The sequence below is a fragment of the Camelina sativa genome, chromosome 18, assembly GCF_000633955.1.
Source record: "Camelina sativa cultivar DH55 chromosome 18, Cs, whole genome shotgun sequence".
NCBI classification, from domain to species: Eukaryota; Viridiplantae; Streptophyta; class Magnoliopsida; order Brassicales; family Brassicaceae; genus Camelina; species Camelina sativa.
In genome coordinates this window covers 8679427-8695537 of record NC_025702.1, presented here as the reverse complement: position 1 = coordinate 8695537, position 16111 = coordinate 8679427, and the positions used below count along the sequence as shown (strand labels likewise).

The 16111-nt window shown below is 35.0% G+C and overlaps 2 protein-coding genes and 1 pseudogene across 2 annotated transcripts; all 3 read left to right on the top strand.

The window, feature by feature from the left end:
* Positions 6248 to 9776, top strand: LOC104763253 (annotated as a pseudogene).
* On the top strand, positions 10698 to 12136 carry LOC104760881 (L-xylulose reductase-like). The gene is made up of 3 exons (XM_010483874.2): positions 10698 to 11069; positions 11164 to 11593; positions 11690 to 12136. The coding sequence occupies exons 1-3, from the start codon at positions 10978 to 10980 to the stop codon at positions 11966 to 11968; spliced, it is 801 nt and encodes a 266-aa protein (XP_010482176.1). The 5' UTR covers positions 10698 to 10977; the 3' UTR covers positions 11969 to 12136.
* Positions 12549 to 13669, top strand: LOC104760880 (probable WRKY transcription factor 45). Its single transcript, XM_010483873.2, has 2 exons — positions 12549 to 13042; positions 13116 to 13669. The coding sequence occupies exons 1-2, from the start codon at positions 12771 to 12773 to the stop codon at positions 13291 to 13293; spliced, it is 450 nt and encodes a 149-aa protein (XP_010482175.1). The 5' UTR covers positions 12549 to 12770; the 3' UTR covers positions 13294 to 13669.

Sequence of the window (16111 nt, the reverse complement as noted above, 5' to 3'; positions counted from 1 at the left end):
GTCATGCCATAGAGTGAACTGTTCATTGAACATTTTGTGCTTTGCCAAGTTAGCTTCTATCATGTTAATCTTAGCATGGTATAAACCAGTGGCTAGTGCAGGTATAGTCTCTAGGACCTTCTTATGTCCACTTACAATTTCAGTAATGTATAGAAATTCTTTGCTACCTTCACCCTTTGTTTCAATATGATAACCATTCAACCGAATGTCTTTAAAGCTCAATAAGATTCTCTTAGAGCTGGGTGATTACAAGGCATCACTTAGTTCAATATGTGTGCCATTAGGTAATAATATATGAGCTTGGCCGTAGCCTTCTATACCCGCAATTGTACTAACATTGACACTTTTCATTATGAGGTTTATGAAATATCTTTTGTCTTTCAATATTGTGTGGCTGGATCCACTGTCCACCACTAGTACACTCATATCCTCGACCATTTCTATAATGACAATAATTTTGTTTTAATTTTTAACAAAACAAGCAAATACATATTGAAATAAAATCATTGAATTTAAAGCAAAATAATTATCCAATACATTACCATAAATTCATAAAATTAAACCAAAATAAAACCGAAATTTAGTCATCATCTTTAAGGCAATCGTAAGTCTCATATGCTAGTGAATCATCGTTCTCATGGTCGAAGTCATCTTCACCATCGAGATGCACATAGTTGGCTTATGGGTTCTTTTTCAAGACTTCTTGATATGCATCAATAAGATGCTTAGGTGTTCTGCAATTCTTGGCCCAATGGTTGGATATACCACATCGGTGACAAACAGATTTAGCCTTGGATTGTGGTTTAAAGGACCCACGGCCCCTACCACCACATCCGCGGCCTCCACGGCCATTACCGTCAAAGCGGCTAGCCTGGAATTTTCCACGACCACCACGTCCTCTACCACCATGGCCACGACCATAGTGTCTTTCTCTGTGGACATAGTTGGTCTCCTTGGACTCTTTAGGCTCATTAGAATTTTGCTTTGCCACATCTACCTTGTGTGCTTCTGGTAATCGGGCTTTACCAGGAGGTCTCATAGCACTATTCATCAACAACAGCTCATTGTTCTGCTCAGCTAGTAGCAAACATGAGATTAGGGCCCCATAGGTTTTAAAACCTTTTTCACGGTACTGTTGTTGAAGTAGTATGTTGTAAGTGCTAAAAGTAGACAATGTCTTCTCTAGCAACTCTTTCTCTGTCACCTCAGTACCACACAACCTAAGGAGTGAGACAATACTAAAAAGCTCTGAGTTATACTCATCCACGGATTTGTAGTCCTGGATCCTTAGGTTTTTCCAATCGAATTGAGCCTTTGGTAGGAGCACCGTTTGTTGGTGTCCGTATCTGCGTTTAAGCTCTGTCCAAAGGTCAAGAGGATTCTCTATTGTAAGGTGCTGATTCTTGAGACTCTCAGCAAGGTGATGGCGCATATGCATAATGGCCTTGTACTTTTGCTTGTCAGTACAGTTAAAATCTTCCTCAATGCATTCAAACAAGTCCTTTGACTTTAGCATGATTTTAGTGTCTAATGCCCATTGCAGATAGTTGTCTCCAGAAGCATTCAATGCAGCATAGTCTAAGTTGTTTAGTCTTGCCATCTGCATAAAATAGACAACCGAACATTAGCATGCGGTGTTTGAGACTGAGCCATGCAATCAATCAATAGGTCATGCGGTATTTGAGACTGAAACAAGCAGTAGGCCATGCGGTATTTAAGACCGAACCATGCCTTGCCTTTACTCATAATTTTCGGTTTTGGTATGCATGGAAAACAAACAAAACTAGATAGAAACTAGCATGCAACAATTTCCTTTTTATTAGATAGAATTTTCTTTTCTTAAGTTTTCCTTTTCTTAGGTTGAAATTTCCTTTTCTAATTAGGATTTTTTTTTTTTAGGAAATATTTTTAAGTTTAAGGATAATTACTAAATTTTATTTGGAAGTTATCCTAATAATTTTAACAACTTAGAACAAGTCTATGTGTTCGAGTTTATGGTTCATGCAGCCGAAATTTTACAAGAACAATTTGTGTTATAAGCAATTCAAATTTCTATCTATACAAGATTCAAGTTTAATCTTAAAGATGCATGCAACATATGAAACAATCAAGCAATAACAACCAACCGAATTTTAATCGTGATCAATAGGTTCAATTCACAATCAATCTAAGCAACCCTAAACACCACATAATCCTATTTTAAAGTTTTGTAGTTTAGGGATCTTAAGCTTTTGTTAGTTGGTTTGTTTGCTTGTAGATTTTTAAGGTTCCAATAGATTTAATTAGATCAAGTTCGATTATGGTTCTAAGAGGGTTCCAGATCTTATTTACCTTTCACCGATTGGGGTCTGACTGGTTATGAACCGGGAGCTAAAAGACCTCGGTTGTACCTCTCTCTCTCGATCACGAACCTCGGACAGGAATCAAACAGAACTCGGTCACGAAAACGAGCAGGAACCGAACAAGTCTCGATCAGAAACCGAACAGAACTCACCCCGGACAGGAACAAACTATGAACTCGGATGTATCTCGAGCAAGAACTGATCGTCGATAGTAACCACGAACAAGGGAAGGAGGCGGAGGCGGTTTAGGGTTTTGATGGGGGAAGAAAGATGAACGGCGGCAGTTAGGGTTTTAGGGTTTTACTCAGCTGGATCTTTAGAAACGATCATGCTGATAACGTGTTGTAAATTAGAGAATCGAAAGATGTAATTCTCTTGTTCTTATTCATCAATCAAACTCGAGGTTAAATATATATAGTCAAGGGAAAAGCCCAATTACATTAGGAATACTAAACCTACCTAGATAAAAGGATGTGGCCGATGGGCCTTATGGCCTTGGACGGACACGGGCTATGAACGGGCCGTGTATGGGTCTGGTTATGGAGTCCATCCATAAAATGGTTTATAACAACTGCTAATATGTTGTAGACAATTTTTGGGTTTGAACTGAACATTCAATTCTTTTATATGACTATTTGTTTAATTATATTCTCAAATTATATATAACTCTTAAAAAACTAAATTTAATTACGTAGTGTATTATACATATTATTTGTTTCTTGTTGCTACCACTCGATTTGTTTATCTGTACATACAAAATATACCTGTCAAATTTTAAAAAGATGTTTGTCGTTCTACCTAATAATTGTAATATTAAAAATAAATATTGTCTCAAACAAAATAAACATTTAATCAAACTTTGTAAGACATTTGATCAAACAACATGTATGCAAAATCTAAAAACACATGTTGAACACTACAAACTAATCAGTAGATTAAACCCTAATACTAGCTTATCAACTCTATGTTAATTACTTGAAGAGTAAGAGTAATTCATGATGTACTTTTCTTGTACAGCATTATAATGTATTTTTGTCGATTCTCTTGGCCTTTTTTTGTTTTTCTCTTCTAACATACTCTTGAAATTGAATTGTTTGTTTTGTTTATTACATGGTCAGTTTATTGTCAATTATTTTTGGTAATCAAATTTTGTAACATATACACACAATAGGTAAACCATTTAACAAGCTTCAACATAAAAGACTTTGTGACCATTGTATTATTTTGGGCTAATTAACATTGTGTGTGGTTAATTCCATAGGTGATCGCACTGAAGAACCAAAGCTGTTAGCGGTTGGATTCTTGGATGGTTCCATCAAAGTGATTGAACCAATGCAAGACTTCTATGAGATGGGATGTTGGATTTGAATTCTAAAAAGATAACTTTTTTTTTAAGTTTTTAAATATTGTAATAACGAAGTGATGTTTTTGGTGTTTTAATCAAACTAGTTTTGGATTAATTTGATAAATTTACAAGTGAACATATGCATAAAATTTTGTTCTCCAGTTGTTGATAAATGCTTGCTTTATCATCTCTTAAAATAAATTTAGTTATTTGAAGAACTATATATTACAGTGCAATCATCTCCAAATACCTTTTGTCATGTCAATCAAAAAATATAGAGGAATTGAAGTTTAGTTCAAACAAAAAATTGTCTACTACATAGTAGCAATAAAATTTAAAAAAAAAAAAAAAAAATAGAAGTCATCACAACTATTGGTAAACTAATATTTGATGTTTATTAGTATATAATCATAACTTTGTTGGTATAGTATAGTTATTAGTGTAAAATTGATTTAGTCCATATTATTAGAGTTTCATTTTGGATATGGCGAACTAATTGTATATATATAATTTTAATTTGTTTGATGTATACTATAATTTTATTTTGTTTGTTTGTTGTATTTGCATTATAATTTTGTGAAATATTTTAAGTAGTAATTATAATATTGTAATTATTGAACAAGTCATATTTTTTTTGTTTATTGTATTTGCATTGAGCACACATTTCAAATCACATCATTTTTTTTTTTTTTTTGATCAAAGAGGTGTTATCATTCCATTAGATAGAAAATAACATACAAGGCCAGGATTGTTTAGAGCACAACAGAGGGTAAGCTAAAACAAAGCATAAAGCAATACAAGTACAAGGATAGATGGGAGCATTCGATGTGAAGAGCTTGAGAGCTATGAGCCATATGCTAGAAAGCAGCATGGAACCTGTGAGATCAAGACAAACCGATGCAGACTCCATGAACAAGTCAAAGGAGTAGGAAGCCACTGTCTTGAAACTTCGAAGACTTGGCGGAAATGAGAATAGCAAAGCTGTGTTGCCAAAGCGTCGAGCAGGGGAGCTGATGCTCTGATAACCGGTTACTACAGATGTAGTTGATGGTCCAAGGTTGATAGAGCGGGACTTGGAGAGGTTGTGGTAACCACTCCTCCTTGGAGAGAGGGTCATAATGCCACTAGTCTTCAAGAAATTAGGCAAGGACTTCATAAAGTAGTTGAGTTGCGGTTTAAAGATCTTTGGAATTTGGTGAGGTATAGGTAGAGAGTTGGTGAAACATCGGTAACCCCACTCCATAGAGTTGGGATCATAGTACCAAGCTTCACCAAACAAACTCCAACAGCGGGATCATCCATAGGGTAACCGATTAGCAAGGTTTTCAAAGGACTCTTGAGCCATTCTAGTAACAGTGGTGGTATAAAGTTCAAAAGCTGTCTTCGGACTAATGAAACCAATAAACTAACCAAGGTTTGCTTAGGGTGGGACATAGTAGAGTTTCGACCAATCCCGGGTAAACACTGGTCTCGACACAAATGGGTTTCAATCAACCTAGAGAGGTCAGGTATTCTGCTAACGAGATGAACTCGACTTGACCAAACAGAAACCATCAAAACTAACAGGATTGATCGGAATATATCTTTCACGAAATGGGGTCGGATTAGGTACCAGTTCAGGGATGTGCCATAGTTTAACCTAAGTAAACTATCTTCCAGGGTTTGAATATAAGATTGAGAATATACCTGGGACAGAGGATCACCAAGAGAGAAGCAGAGGCCACCAAGGAGGGGGGTTTCTTCGTCAAGTGGTTCACCGGTGCCGGCGTCAATACAGAGCTTTCGTCCAGCTACAGCCAAGCAAAGTACTTGGTGAGAGGATTTGGATCCAAGGAGCAGTAAGATGTGATAATTGACGGCTTAAGGGGGTGGTGAGATAGATGGAGACCGAGCCTAGGGGGACACTGGAGGATCTCTCGATCAATACCAAAGCGGTGAGAACTCGATGTAAAGGATTCACCGAGGGGAGTAGCCAGATGCGGAGGCGGAAGGGATGGTTGAAACTGATGCAAAAGGGGAGATGAGATCTGGAATCTCAGTATATCTCTGGGAGGACTGAAATTGAAAGCGAGTAGACTACAAAGAAAGAGGAGGCCGATCGGGTTCGGTGCCGCCGAGAGAGCAAATCTCAGTGGTTGTGCCAGAGAGAAAAAGGGGGCTAGGGCGAACTCTTTAGATCTTCAAATCACATCATAACATGAGTATAATGTGTTGCAAATATACTTAGACATCAGAGTAAGTCTATAAGTAAACAAAAAAAATTTGGAATTTGGCTTGGTTAGGTTTGGTTTATTCAGGTACGAAATAGTAATTGAAATTTCTTCGTTCGTGTGTCAATTGTTCGTTTCTCTTGACCATCTTCAATTGGAGGCAAACCACTAAAATCAAAATCCCAAGTCATAGAGTAGCGGTTATATCCGGTTTAGTTGTTTTACTGGCGACGATTGAATTAGAAACGAAACCCAAAGGGAAAGAATGATTATGACGACGGTACGACGATCGGAGCGGAGGGTGAAATCAAAAAACCCTAAGTGACGATACTCGGAATCCAACGACGCCGATGCCGGAGCTTCCAAAGGATTTGGTAGAGGAGATACCCTGCGACATCTCTGAATCGGCTACGAACTACTTGCAACAGCCTGGAATCGATTGTTCGAAGATGATCGGAGATTCGCGAGGAAGCATTTGGATAAAGCCGCGAAGGAGTTTATCCCTCACATGTTAACCGCGTAAGACTACGAGGTTCGTTCGTTTGGCGTGGATCTCCATGTAAGCGATCCCATCTGTCGAGACATGAGAAGCTTTCATTGTTCACCAAGAGTCTTGGTCCAAGACTGAGATATGGGTGACAAATGAGATTCATGAGACTAAATTAAGCTGTGTCCTGGAGCAAGGTCTTAGCATTGGAGTTAGGCAGAGATCTTCAAATTACTGATCTTGGAAGTTTCTTTCTTTGCTCAACGAGGAGAAGAAAGAAGTCCAAATTTGCCAGAGATGGTTCGACAAAGCACAGGACGACCAGAGCCTCAACAGTGACATGCTATACGGTTTTTTGGGTTAAGTCCTTGGTCTGAGATATGTGACATTGGTTATTGGATTATGTCATTGGATTTTTATTGGTTAATAGAATTGTTTGAATATTCGATGTTTGTTATTAAGTTGCTAGTGGATATGAGACTTATTATTTTTATTATTATTATTAAAAAAAATCGGGAAAGGTTGTTTTAATAAATTCATGATTTTTATCAGATTTGAATTTTTAAAAAAGTATAACGTTTAAGTATAACGTGATATATTTTTAAAATTGTGTGTTTGAAATATTTTTTTTTGTCTTAATGGTAATTTAAAGGTATTTATAAGATAATATTTCATATTTAAATGAAAATCTCTTCTGAAGTCATATTCAAATTAAAATGACCAAACATGTAAACACGTATGATTCAACTCATTCAACTTTTTTTTTCTTCAAAATAGTTGAATAAACCATACGTATGTAGAAAATATTATGTAAAATAGAAAATAATAATATTTCACATTTATGTTAATTATGGTTTTCAAAAAATAGTCAAAAGATTAATTGATAGTCTTGAATACATTGAATAGAAACAAATCTATGACTTTTTAATGACTAAATCTTTATGTCTACACGGTTATTAATCCATATCGTTATATGATTATAAATAGAGGATTATCTCTCTATTCACCACAATTTCACATATCCAAAGAACTACTTCAACCATTTTTCATTCGTAAATTTCTCCTTTCCGTTTGTCTCCTCTTATCTCTACCCTGCTACTTGTTTTTTGTAAACTATCTATCTCATTTCTTAGATTGTAAAGGTATGTTATGCTGATTTGATCTGCAGTGTCACTATTTAACTGTTTTATATACAATTTTTGTTGAAGATTATATATATATATATATATATATATATATATATATATATTACTTTAATTTTATATTCAAGCTATGATTATTTTATGTTTTATTTTATTTAATTGATTTGTTGAGAGGAAAGGTCAGAGTAAGATAATTTTCTATTTTTTTTTGTTCTTGTTGATGTCAAAATGAAATTATATTTATATGATATTTGATTAAAGAGTATGATATTTCTACACGATATATGTTTTCTCTGTCCCATTGTTTGTGAAGGATCCAATTTGATTAAAGAGTTCTTCTTAATCCAGGGGATGCTATCACTATAAAATTCAGATCTGAACATAGTGTTATGCAATTGACTTATAATATGTGGTTTGAATATCGTCATACAATAGTTTTAAACATCTCCTTTTACACAGCTCAAGTCATTCATTTTTTTGTTGCTTGATAAGAATAATTTCAAGTCTCGGAATCGAGTCTCCAAATACATTTTACCCTTGTTGCCTTTGAGTGATTAAAAAAAATACTTAAGCGCATCATCGAGTGCTACATAGTTGATTATTATTTTAGGGTTCCCTTAAATCTCAGTTTTACGGAGGACCAATAGTGAGTGGACTCTTTCACTTATTAGTGTTGCACAAAAAAAATGTTTCATTCATTCTTTTTTTTTTTGTTTATCATTATAAGAAAAGGAACGAAGGTCTTTTTGTTTGTATAAATGTTATCCACAACCATATTTTTGTAAACCTCTCGCATTTTGACTAATCTATGACTTCTTACTTTTGTATACTGATAGGATTTGCAATGGATAACCTCATCAACATCCCGAAAAACCCATCACCATCAACCTTCGGCCTTCCTCCTCTAGATGTCACACCACTACGAACCGTTAGACCATATGATGAATTCAACAACTACACCTATGGTATTGGTCCAAGTACTGCTCCAAAAAAACAAGGACGTGGTCGACCAAAGGGTTCCACAAACTTGAGGACCCCGGTGGAGAAGCCAAAAACATAAAGGTTCTCTCTCTCCAAAACTTTGATTCAAGGATAACCGAAGCAGAAAGGGAAACTGGAAACCAGGAGATAGTTAAGTTGGTTTTGAAGCGGTTTGATGCGGTAAGACGGAGATTTTGCCAATGAGGTAGAGGCGACCCCAATGATGACACTAGAAAGGTATACATTTACGATGGACTTTATCAAGTTTCTGAGACGTATTATGTGATAGGAAAAAGCGGGCGTAAAGAGTTCAAGTTTAAAATGGTGAGGAAACCAAACCAACCTAATTCTGGTTATGCAGACTGGAAATTAGCTGAAGAATTAAGGACGCACGACCCGAGGCAGAGTTTTATACTTCAAGATCTTTCTTTTGGAAAAAAGGATTTACGAGTGCTGCTGGTTAACGATGTAATGAAGATGACAAAACAATTCCTGAAGAATTTGAATACATCACATCTCAGCATCACTCAGGAATGATGCTTGATTTAAACATCGATCCCCAAGAACTTGGATGCCAGAATTGTCAAGATCAGCCATGCTTTCATCAAATTTGCATGTGCATGCAAGGAAACAGTGGCGACTTACCGTACCATAACTCCATTTTGGTTTGTCGTAAACCATTGATTTATGAGTGCAGTGAATCTTGTTCATGCCCCAACGACTGTAAAAACCGATTGGTTCAAAACGGTTTGAAGTTACACATGGAAGTGTTCAAGACGACAAATTGTGCTTGGGGTTTACGTTCTTGGGATCCAATCCGAGCCGGGACTTTTATCTGCGAGTTTACTGGTGTGAGGAAGACAAAAGATGAAGTACAAGAAAACGATAATTTGTTGTTCGACTCAGCTTGATTTTATATGAGGTTTAAGTGGAACTACAAACCTGAGCTTGTGTGTGAGGATGTATGGGAAAGTGTCCCCGAGGTTTTCAATCTTACGACGCAAGTCTTGATAAGCGCCAAGGAAAAAAGAAATGTTGCTTGATTCATGAATCACAACTGTAAGCCTAATGTTTTTTTGGCAGCCTATTGAATATGATACATACGTTCACATTGGGCTCTTTGCGATGAAGCATATTCCTTCAATGACAGAGTTAACATATGACTATGGAGTTTCTTATGTAAAGCGTATTGGAGAAGATGAGAATATTTACACAGGCAACAAGATTTGTCTTTGTGGTTCTGTCAACTGTAGTGGTTCTTTCAGCTGATTTGTACTTTATATATCATAATTTGGTTCTTTTGTAATTAGTTTCTTCTAATTTTCTTGTTTTTGTCATTTGATTTCTTTGTTTTCTCTGATAACAAAAAAAAAAAAAATGTCTTTTGTTTTTTTTCCTACAATTTATTTTTACCATGTTCAACAATTGAACTGAAGTTTAGAATAACCATGAGAATACTTAATAAATAAGAAAGTCTCAGTCACTTTGAAACTTGGATAATTTGAACTTAACTTTATTAATTGGAACGTAGAACTTGGACTTAAGTTATCTCACCTAAGGGCTTGGTAATCGTGTCATGGGATTATACATTCGAAGTTTTGTTTCATCATCTTTATTGCTTTTGCTAACTCTGAATGGCTAGACTATATTTTAATCTAGTACCACATCTTTTAATAGACCCATGTCTTCTCTCCGTCAGTGAGCCCACCCTTAATTGACGGTTGGTTCGTTATTTTCATACGCTTTAATTAGATATATTTTTTTATCCACCTTACAAACCACTACATAAACTTTTGTATTTTTTCTTGCTAGCACGGTACACACAATCATTTCTCGATATGTTACATATTCTGAATGAATATTTGGCGATCTAAGATGTGTTGGTATCAATGATGACTCATTATTTCGATGAATCATTTCTTCGGACAGAAGACTATTATGTAAAGACTTACTCGAAATAATACTTCTCAAATTTTTTTGTGGAAGAAACAACTTTTTTAGAGAATTTGCGAGGAGCTGACTTCCTTGACAAAAATTTTCTTGCAAGTTTGGTCAATGTTGCAAATCCCTTGCAATATTTGCGAGGAATAAAATTTCGTCTAAAAATAAGTACAAATCGGGAGGAACTAAATTAATAACAGATTTTTTGAAATTTCGTTTCTAGTATATGATAAGGATACTGATATATGGAGAAACATTATTGTCATTTTAATAAGTGAAAAAAACGTGTGGAGTGGAATCGTGTGATTAGGCATATCCGGAGCTGGGCTGTGGGCATTGGTCTTGTCGTTTTAAGTAACACAGTTCCGGTAAGTGAAAACGTGGATCATGTGATTAGGCATTTCGTATCCTCATCATTAGGCATTTTCAGAAGAATTGGTTGTAAAAAAAAATTGAAATTGAATTGAATTGAGAGAATCTGCCATCTTCTTACCCATCTGCTGCTGCCTTTTTCATCTGAGTATTGAAAATGGAAACTCCGGCGAAGAGAGTGTTGATGACATCCAACGGCGACGAGGTTTCCAGAAACATCTCTTTCCATCTAGCCAAACACGGTTGCAAGTGAGTAGACTTCTCCAATTTTGTTTTTTTTTTCTTCTTAAGTTAGTTGAACTGGTGTGTTTAGTTTTATAACTCATTCTTTGTGATGGGTTAGGTTGGTTATGTTGGGAAACGTGGCTTCTCTAAGGAGCATTGTAGACAAGATTAAAGATTCCATTCGAGGATCATTCCCTGTCGAGCTGATTGGACTCGACATGGAATCTGATTCTGAACAAGTTTTCGATGCCGCTGTCCAAAAGGCATGGGCTTGCTCCGGGAATTTCGATGCTTTTGTCAACTCTTATACCTACCAAGGGAAGATACAAGACATTCTTCAAGTGTCTCAAGATGAGTTCAAGAAAACCACAAAGATCAATCTCACCGCGTCTTGGTTTCTACTGAAGGCTGTAGCCTCAAGGATGAAAGACCATGGTTCTGGAGGCTCTATTGTTTTCATGGCCACTATCGCTAGCGGACAGAGAGGTCTTTACCCTGGAGCTGATGCCTACACTACTACCTCTGCTGCTATTCATCAACTCGTTCGGGTATATACTACATCCTTCTTAAGTTACGTCAACTAATATTTCAATGTTTTTTTTGAAAATTCTAATGTTAGTTGTTGATGAATTGGGGTTTTACAGGCGTCAGCCATTAGTCTAGGGAAGCACAAGATACGGGTCAACATGATCTCTAGAGGGCTGCATCTGGACGATGAATATCCAGCTTCTGTTGGAAGAGATCGAGCGATCAAGATGGTCAAGGATGCTGCACCGCTAGGCCAGTGGCTTAACCCCAGTACGGACCTCTACTCCACTGTTATCTACTTGATCAGTGACGGCTCACGCTTCATCACTGGCACCACTGTTTTGGTCGATGGAGCACAGTCTCTTACGCGACCCCGTCTCAAATCCTATATGTGATCTCATTTTGATCAGTATCTAATACAATACCATCTTTGTTTGATCAGTATCTACTATTGTAATTCCATGTTAATTGTGTGTGTTTCCTGGAAAAGTGACTTTGGGATAAAGTTTGTATGACTTTGGAGGGATGAATAATTTGTCTAGGCAATGATTTTTATTTTAATACTTTTTTGTCAAAATCATTGCCTAGAAGAAGCAAATAGCCAAATTAGTCAATAACCTCAACATCATTCGAGCCCATTGTTTCGTTCAATACTAGATACTTGTATCCAATCAACTTTGGTAGGTGAACTTCTGATACACGTGATTTGGATATAAGAGATTAAAAAACATCCCACCTTGCTAAACCCATGCAAGCCTCAATTTAAATTGTTTAGCAAATAATAAAAGAACGTTACTCTCTGAGATCTAGAAGCTATTTTATTTTTGACCAATAATAGTTTGAAAGTTAGATCCATTGAACCAAAAGTTTGGAAGTCCAAAGGAGTTGCATATACATTTAAAAATAATAACAGAGTGAATTAGAAGTCCTAATCAGAATGATGAGGCCGCCACACCTTTTTAAAAGTAATTCCCACCAAACTCTTTTCTCTGATGGATCCGCTAATGTAGCCATTTTCCATCGATCTCACTTTCTCTGGCATCTTCGTTGCCGTCTACGTCTCTCTCCCTCTCTCTTTCTTCACCTCTCTTGCCTTTCACACAGACTGACAGACACATATATACCCACACAGGGCATGTGTGTGTACTTTTTGGAGTTTTTTCAAGTTCCCACCATAAACGCATAGGGAAGTAAGAAATGGAGGATAGGTATCAAATGTTCTTTCCATGTTCATCATCGGTGACCAAGGTTGACAACTCCACACAGTGTGGAGCTCAGCCGACAGCATCATCATCATCGTCACACCAGAACATCAACACTAATGAAGCAGAGAAACCCAAGAGTAAGATGAAGAAAGAGAGAGAATCCAGGTTTTCCTTTCAGACAAGAAGCCAGGTTGATATTCTCGATGATGGATACAGGTGGAGGAAGTACGGCCAAAAAGCTGTCAAGAACAATATATTTCCCAGGTACTGTACGTACCTAATAATAGGCTTTTATGCATCTTGGTCATAGCTAATATATAGACTTATATATGTATAGGAGTTATTATAAGTGCACACAAGAAGGCTGTAGAGTGAAGAAGCAAGTACAGAGGTTATTAGGAGACGAAGGAGTGGTGGTTACAACTTACCAAGGTGTTCATACCCATCCTGTTGATAAACCCTCTGATAATTTCCACCACATCTTGACCCAAATGCACATCTTCCCTTCCTTTTAGTTATACTTTTTGCTCTCATATATACTTTTTCATTTCTTATATAATACTACCGCATAAATCTTCGGTCCATATAGGATTAGTAGGTTAGGAGTTGATGAATGATGAATGATGAATTAGTAGAGGAACGGGATGTAATAATCAAAAACGTTGGGAAAGAATGCTAAACTCAAGTGTTGAGACCATTACTTCAAAAGATCATATTTTGGGTCGTACTCAGCTCTGCAGTACAATAATAACAGATTGACAATCTTCTGATGGATTTTTATAATCTCTCTTACGTAGGTACATTTCTATCTAACCTTGTGTCAGACGTTTTAAGCCATTTGTTCTGTTCATGTAATGTTTAAGGCTTCACTAGTAATAATAAAAGTTTAAAGAAATTAAGTATCATAACAGAATTAAGTAAGAGTGGTAGCTCGATGATGTTGTAACAATTGAGACCTTATTATATGAGTTCTGAATCTTTTGAAAATTTTCCTTTAACCCTTATCACCTACATACATGAGTCTTGAAACTGAGAAAGGCTTTTTGATTCGACTTTGATAATTTATTTGGTTTTCTTTGTGTTTGTGTGGTTGTAATGATTTTAGTTAATCGTGTGTTGGAAGTCTAATTAGGGTTTCACTTATGATTTAGATTTCACCTTTGTCGTAGTCTTTCTCTCATTGTCAAATTACTGATGATCTCGTTACCTTTTAATTAGTTGACAACTTAATAATGAAAACACTGTGTATTTCGAGAGTCAAGGAACCGGTGTTATGAACCGGGTTTTAGCATCAGCTGGGTCAATGCTGAGCCATGAGAATAATTCGAAAGATAGAAGATGCCAGAGAAAGTGAGATCGATGTTTTGTATTTCCCTCTTAATTTCGTTAGGAACAAGAAAGACAATTTCCAAAAGGGAAAATAAAATTCAAATCCTATTTCTAATTAATTAGAAAAGGTGGTCTTAACTCTTAAACGTTTATACAAAGAGAGCCAAGAGCTCACAATCCATCATCACAACTTACATAAGCATTTCGATTATGAGGTTTTTTTAGAGGTTTTGACTTTGACTCTTTGTTCCAAATGAACTAATTAAGAACATTGTAATTTTTGTTTTCTTTTCATTTTCATCTATTATTATAGCAAAAATTAATTACACTGTTAAGAAAGATACTCTGTTTTCCATTTGTTTGGTTGAATAATTAAGTTATAAACCACATACGAAGCCGGAAAACAATAGGAAATCTGATTTGGTTTTAGCAACCAGCAAAAGAGGAAATACAACATTAAATAAAGGGCTAATTTGTGTACTAGCCAAAATAGCAAAAACAATAAAGAATATAGCCAACTAATTGATGAAATTGGGTGACTAGCCAAAGGTCATACTGAAATTACCATAATACACTTAAATGTCATTCACGCGTTGGTGTAGTAGTGATGGGTAAGAAAAAATAGTTTTTTTCAATTTATATTTTTTATATTCAGAAATAAGGAAAAAAGCATGGGATCGTCAGAGTGTGGACTGAGGAGAGAGACAATGATATAATTTTTTTATGATATTTTTCTCTTTACCCCTTTTGATTTGTATTTTTGTTTTATGTTTACAGCAATTAATTCAGATTTTATAAATTTTCTAAAATAATGTATCTCTTTTCTCTACATAGAACATAATTTGACTTTTGGGAAACTGAGATAAACTTATTAAAAGTAAAAATTATGTCTACATAAAATATAAATGAAATAGTATAGAATAAAATAAAATAGTACGGAATGCAATATAATGATTAAAATTTGCGGTTAAAATTATGGTAGTGATGACTAAAAATCGAGGATTGTTATGTTGGAGATGTTGGTAGTAGTAATAATTTGTAGTATATCTTAGGATATACTATATAAGAAATCTAAATACTAAAATTAAACACAAATCAAACAATTTTTCTTATATAAGAATACAATAAAAAAAATCTATACTACCCTAAAGGATACAACATAAGGAACCCAAACGGTCAAGTTAAACGTACAGCCAAATAAGAAATGAAATAAAAAGTATGTTTTGGAACACATAGATGGAATAGTATAAAATGAAATGAAAAGTATGAAACAAGTCATTTAGTAAGAAAGATACAACAAATGAAACGTAATTTGTCGAGTTGAATATTTTCCTAATAAAAACACTATACCCTAAAAGATACAACAAACAGAACCCACACATTGAATCAAACTTTAGGGTATAATATTGTCAACCCAACAACCAAATTAAACGCTAAAAAACAATAACATATAAATTGTTTACATATTTCTAATTATAATTTAAATTTTTGTAATTATGCAATATAAATATAACTCAAAAATTGAGAATGATATTAAAAAAAACATGGAATAGAATGTTGGTGTGTTCTGTATATTACAAATAGTTTTATTACTTAGTTATATAGTGAGTTAAAATTATTCGTTTTAAAAAATAAAAGATTAGAGAAATTAAAAAATTATTTTTAGAGTGAGAGTGTGAAATCCAAAAATGAATAAATTTTATTGCAAAGTATAAACAGATAGATAGAAATAGAATAAGAAAGTCAAATGCAGAGCCGTGACTTATGTTTTGCAAAAAAGGCATTTGCCTTAGACCACACAAAAAAAATAATCAAAAACATGCCATATTTTTTATTTGTAAACTAGATTGGGCATTTTTTATGTAGTACTTTAGGAAACTTTTGGAAACAAAATTCAACATTCATATAAATTTTGTTTCTTTTTTTCCTTACATAAGCTATAATATCTAATATCTTACTCTTTAAAGTTTTTTTTTAAATTAATAATATTTTTTTCTTTTTATA

Bases quoted from the DNA above. Each gene is read 5' to 3' on its own strand.
- LOC104760880 (XM_010483873.2), top strand. From the start codon at position 12,771: ATGGAGGATAGGTATCAAATGTTCTTTCCATGTTCATCATCGGTGACC. The intron at 13,043-13,115 runs GTACTGTACGTA...ATATATGTATAG, and splicing joins AAGAACAATATATTTCCCAG to GAGTTATTATAAGTGCACAC.
- LOC104760881 (XM_010483874.2), top strand. From the start codon at position 10,978: ATGGAAACTCCGGCGAAGAGAGTGTTGATGACATCCAACGGCGACGAG. The intron at 11,070-11,163 runs GTGAGTAGACTT...GTGATGGGTTAG, and splicing joins CTAGCCAAACACGGTTGCAA to GTTGGTTATGTTGGGAAACG. The intron at 11,594-11,689 runs GTATATACTACA...GGGGTTTTACAG, and splicing joins CTATTCATCAACTCGTTCGG to GCGTCAGCCATTAGTCTAGG.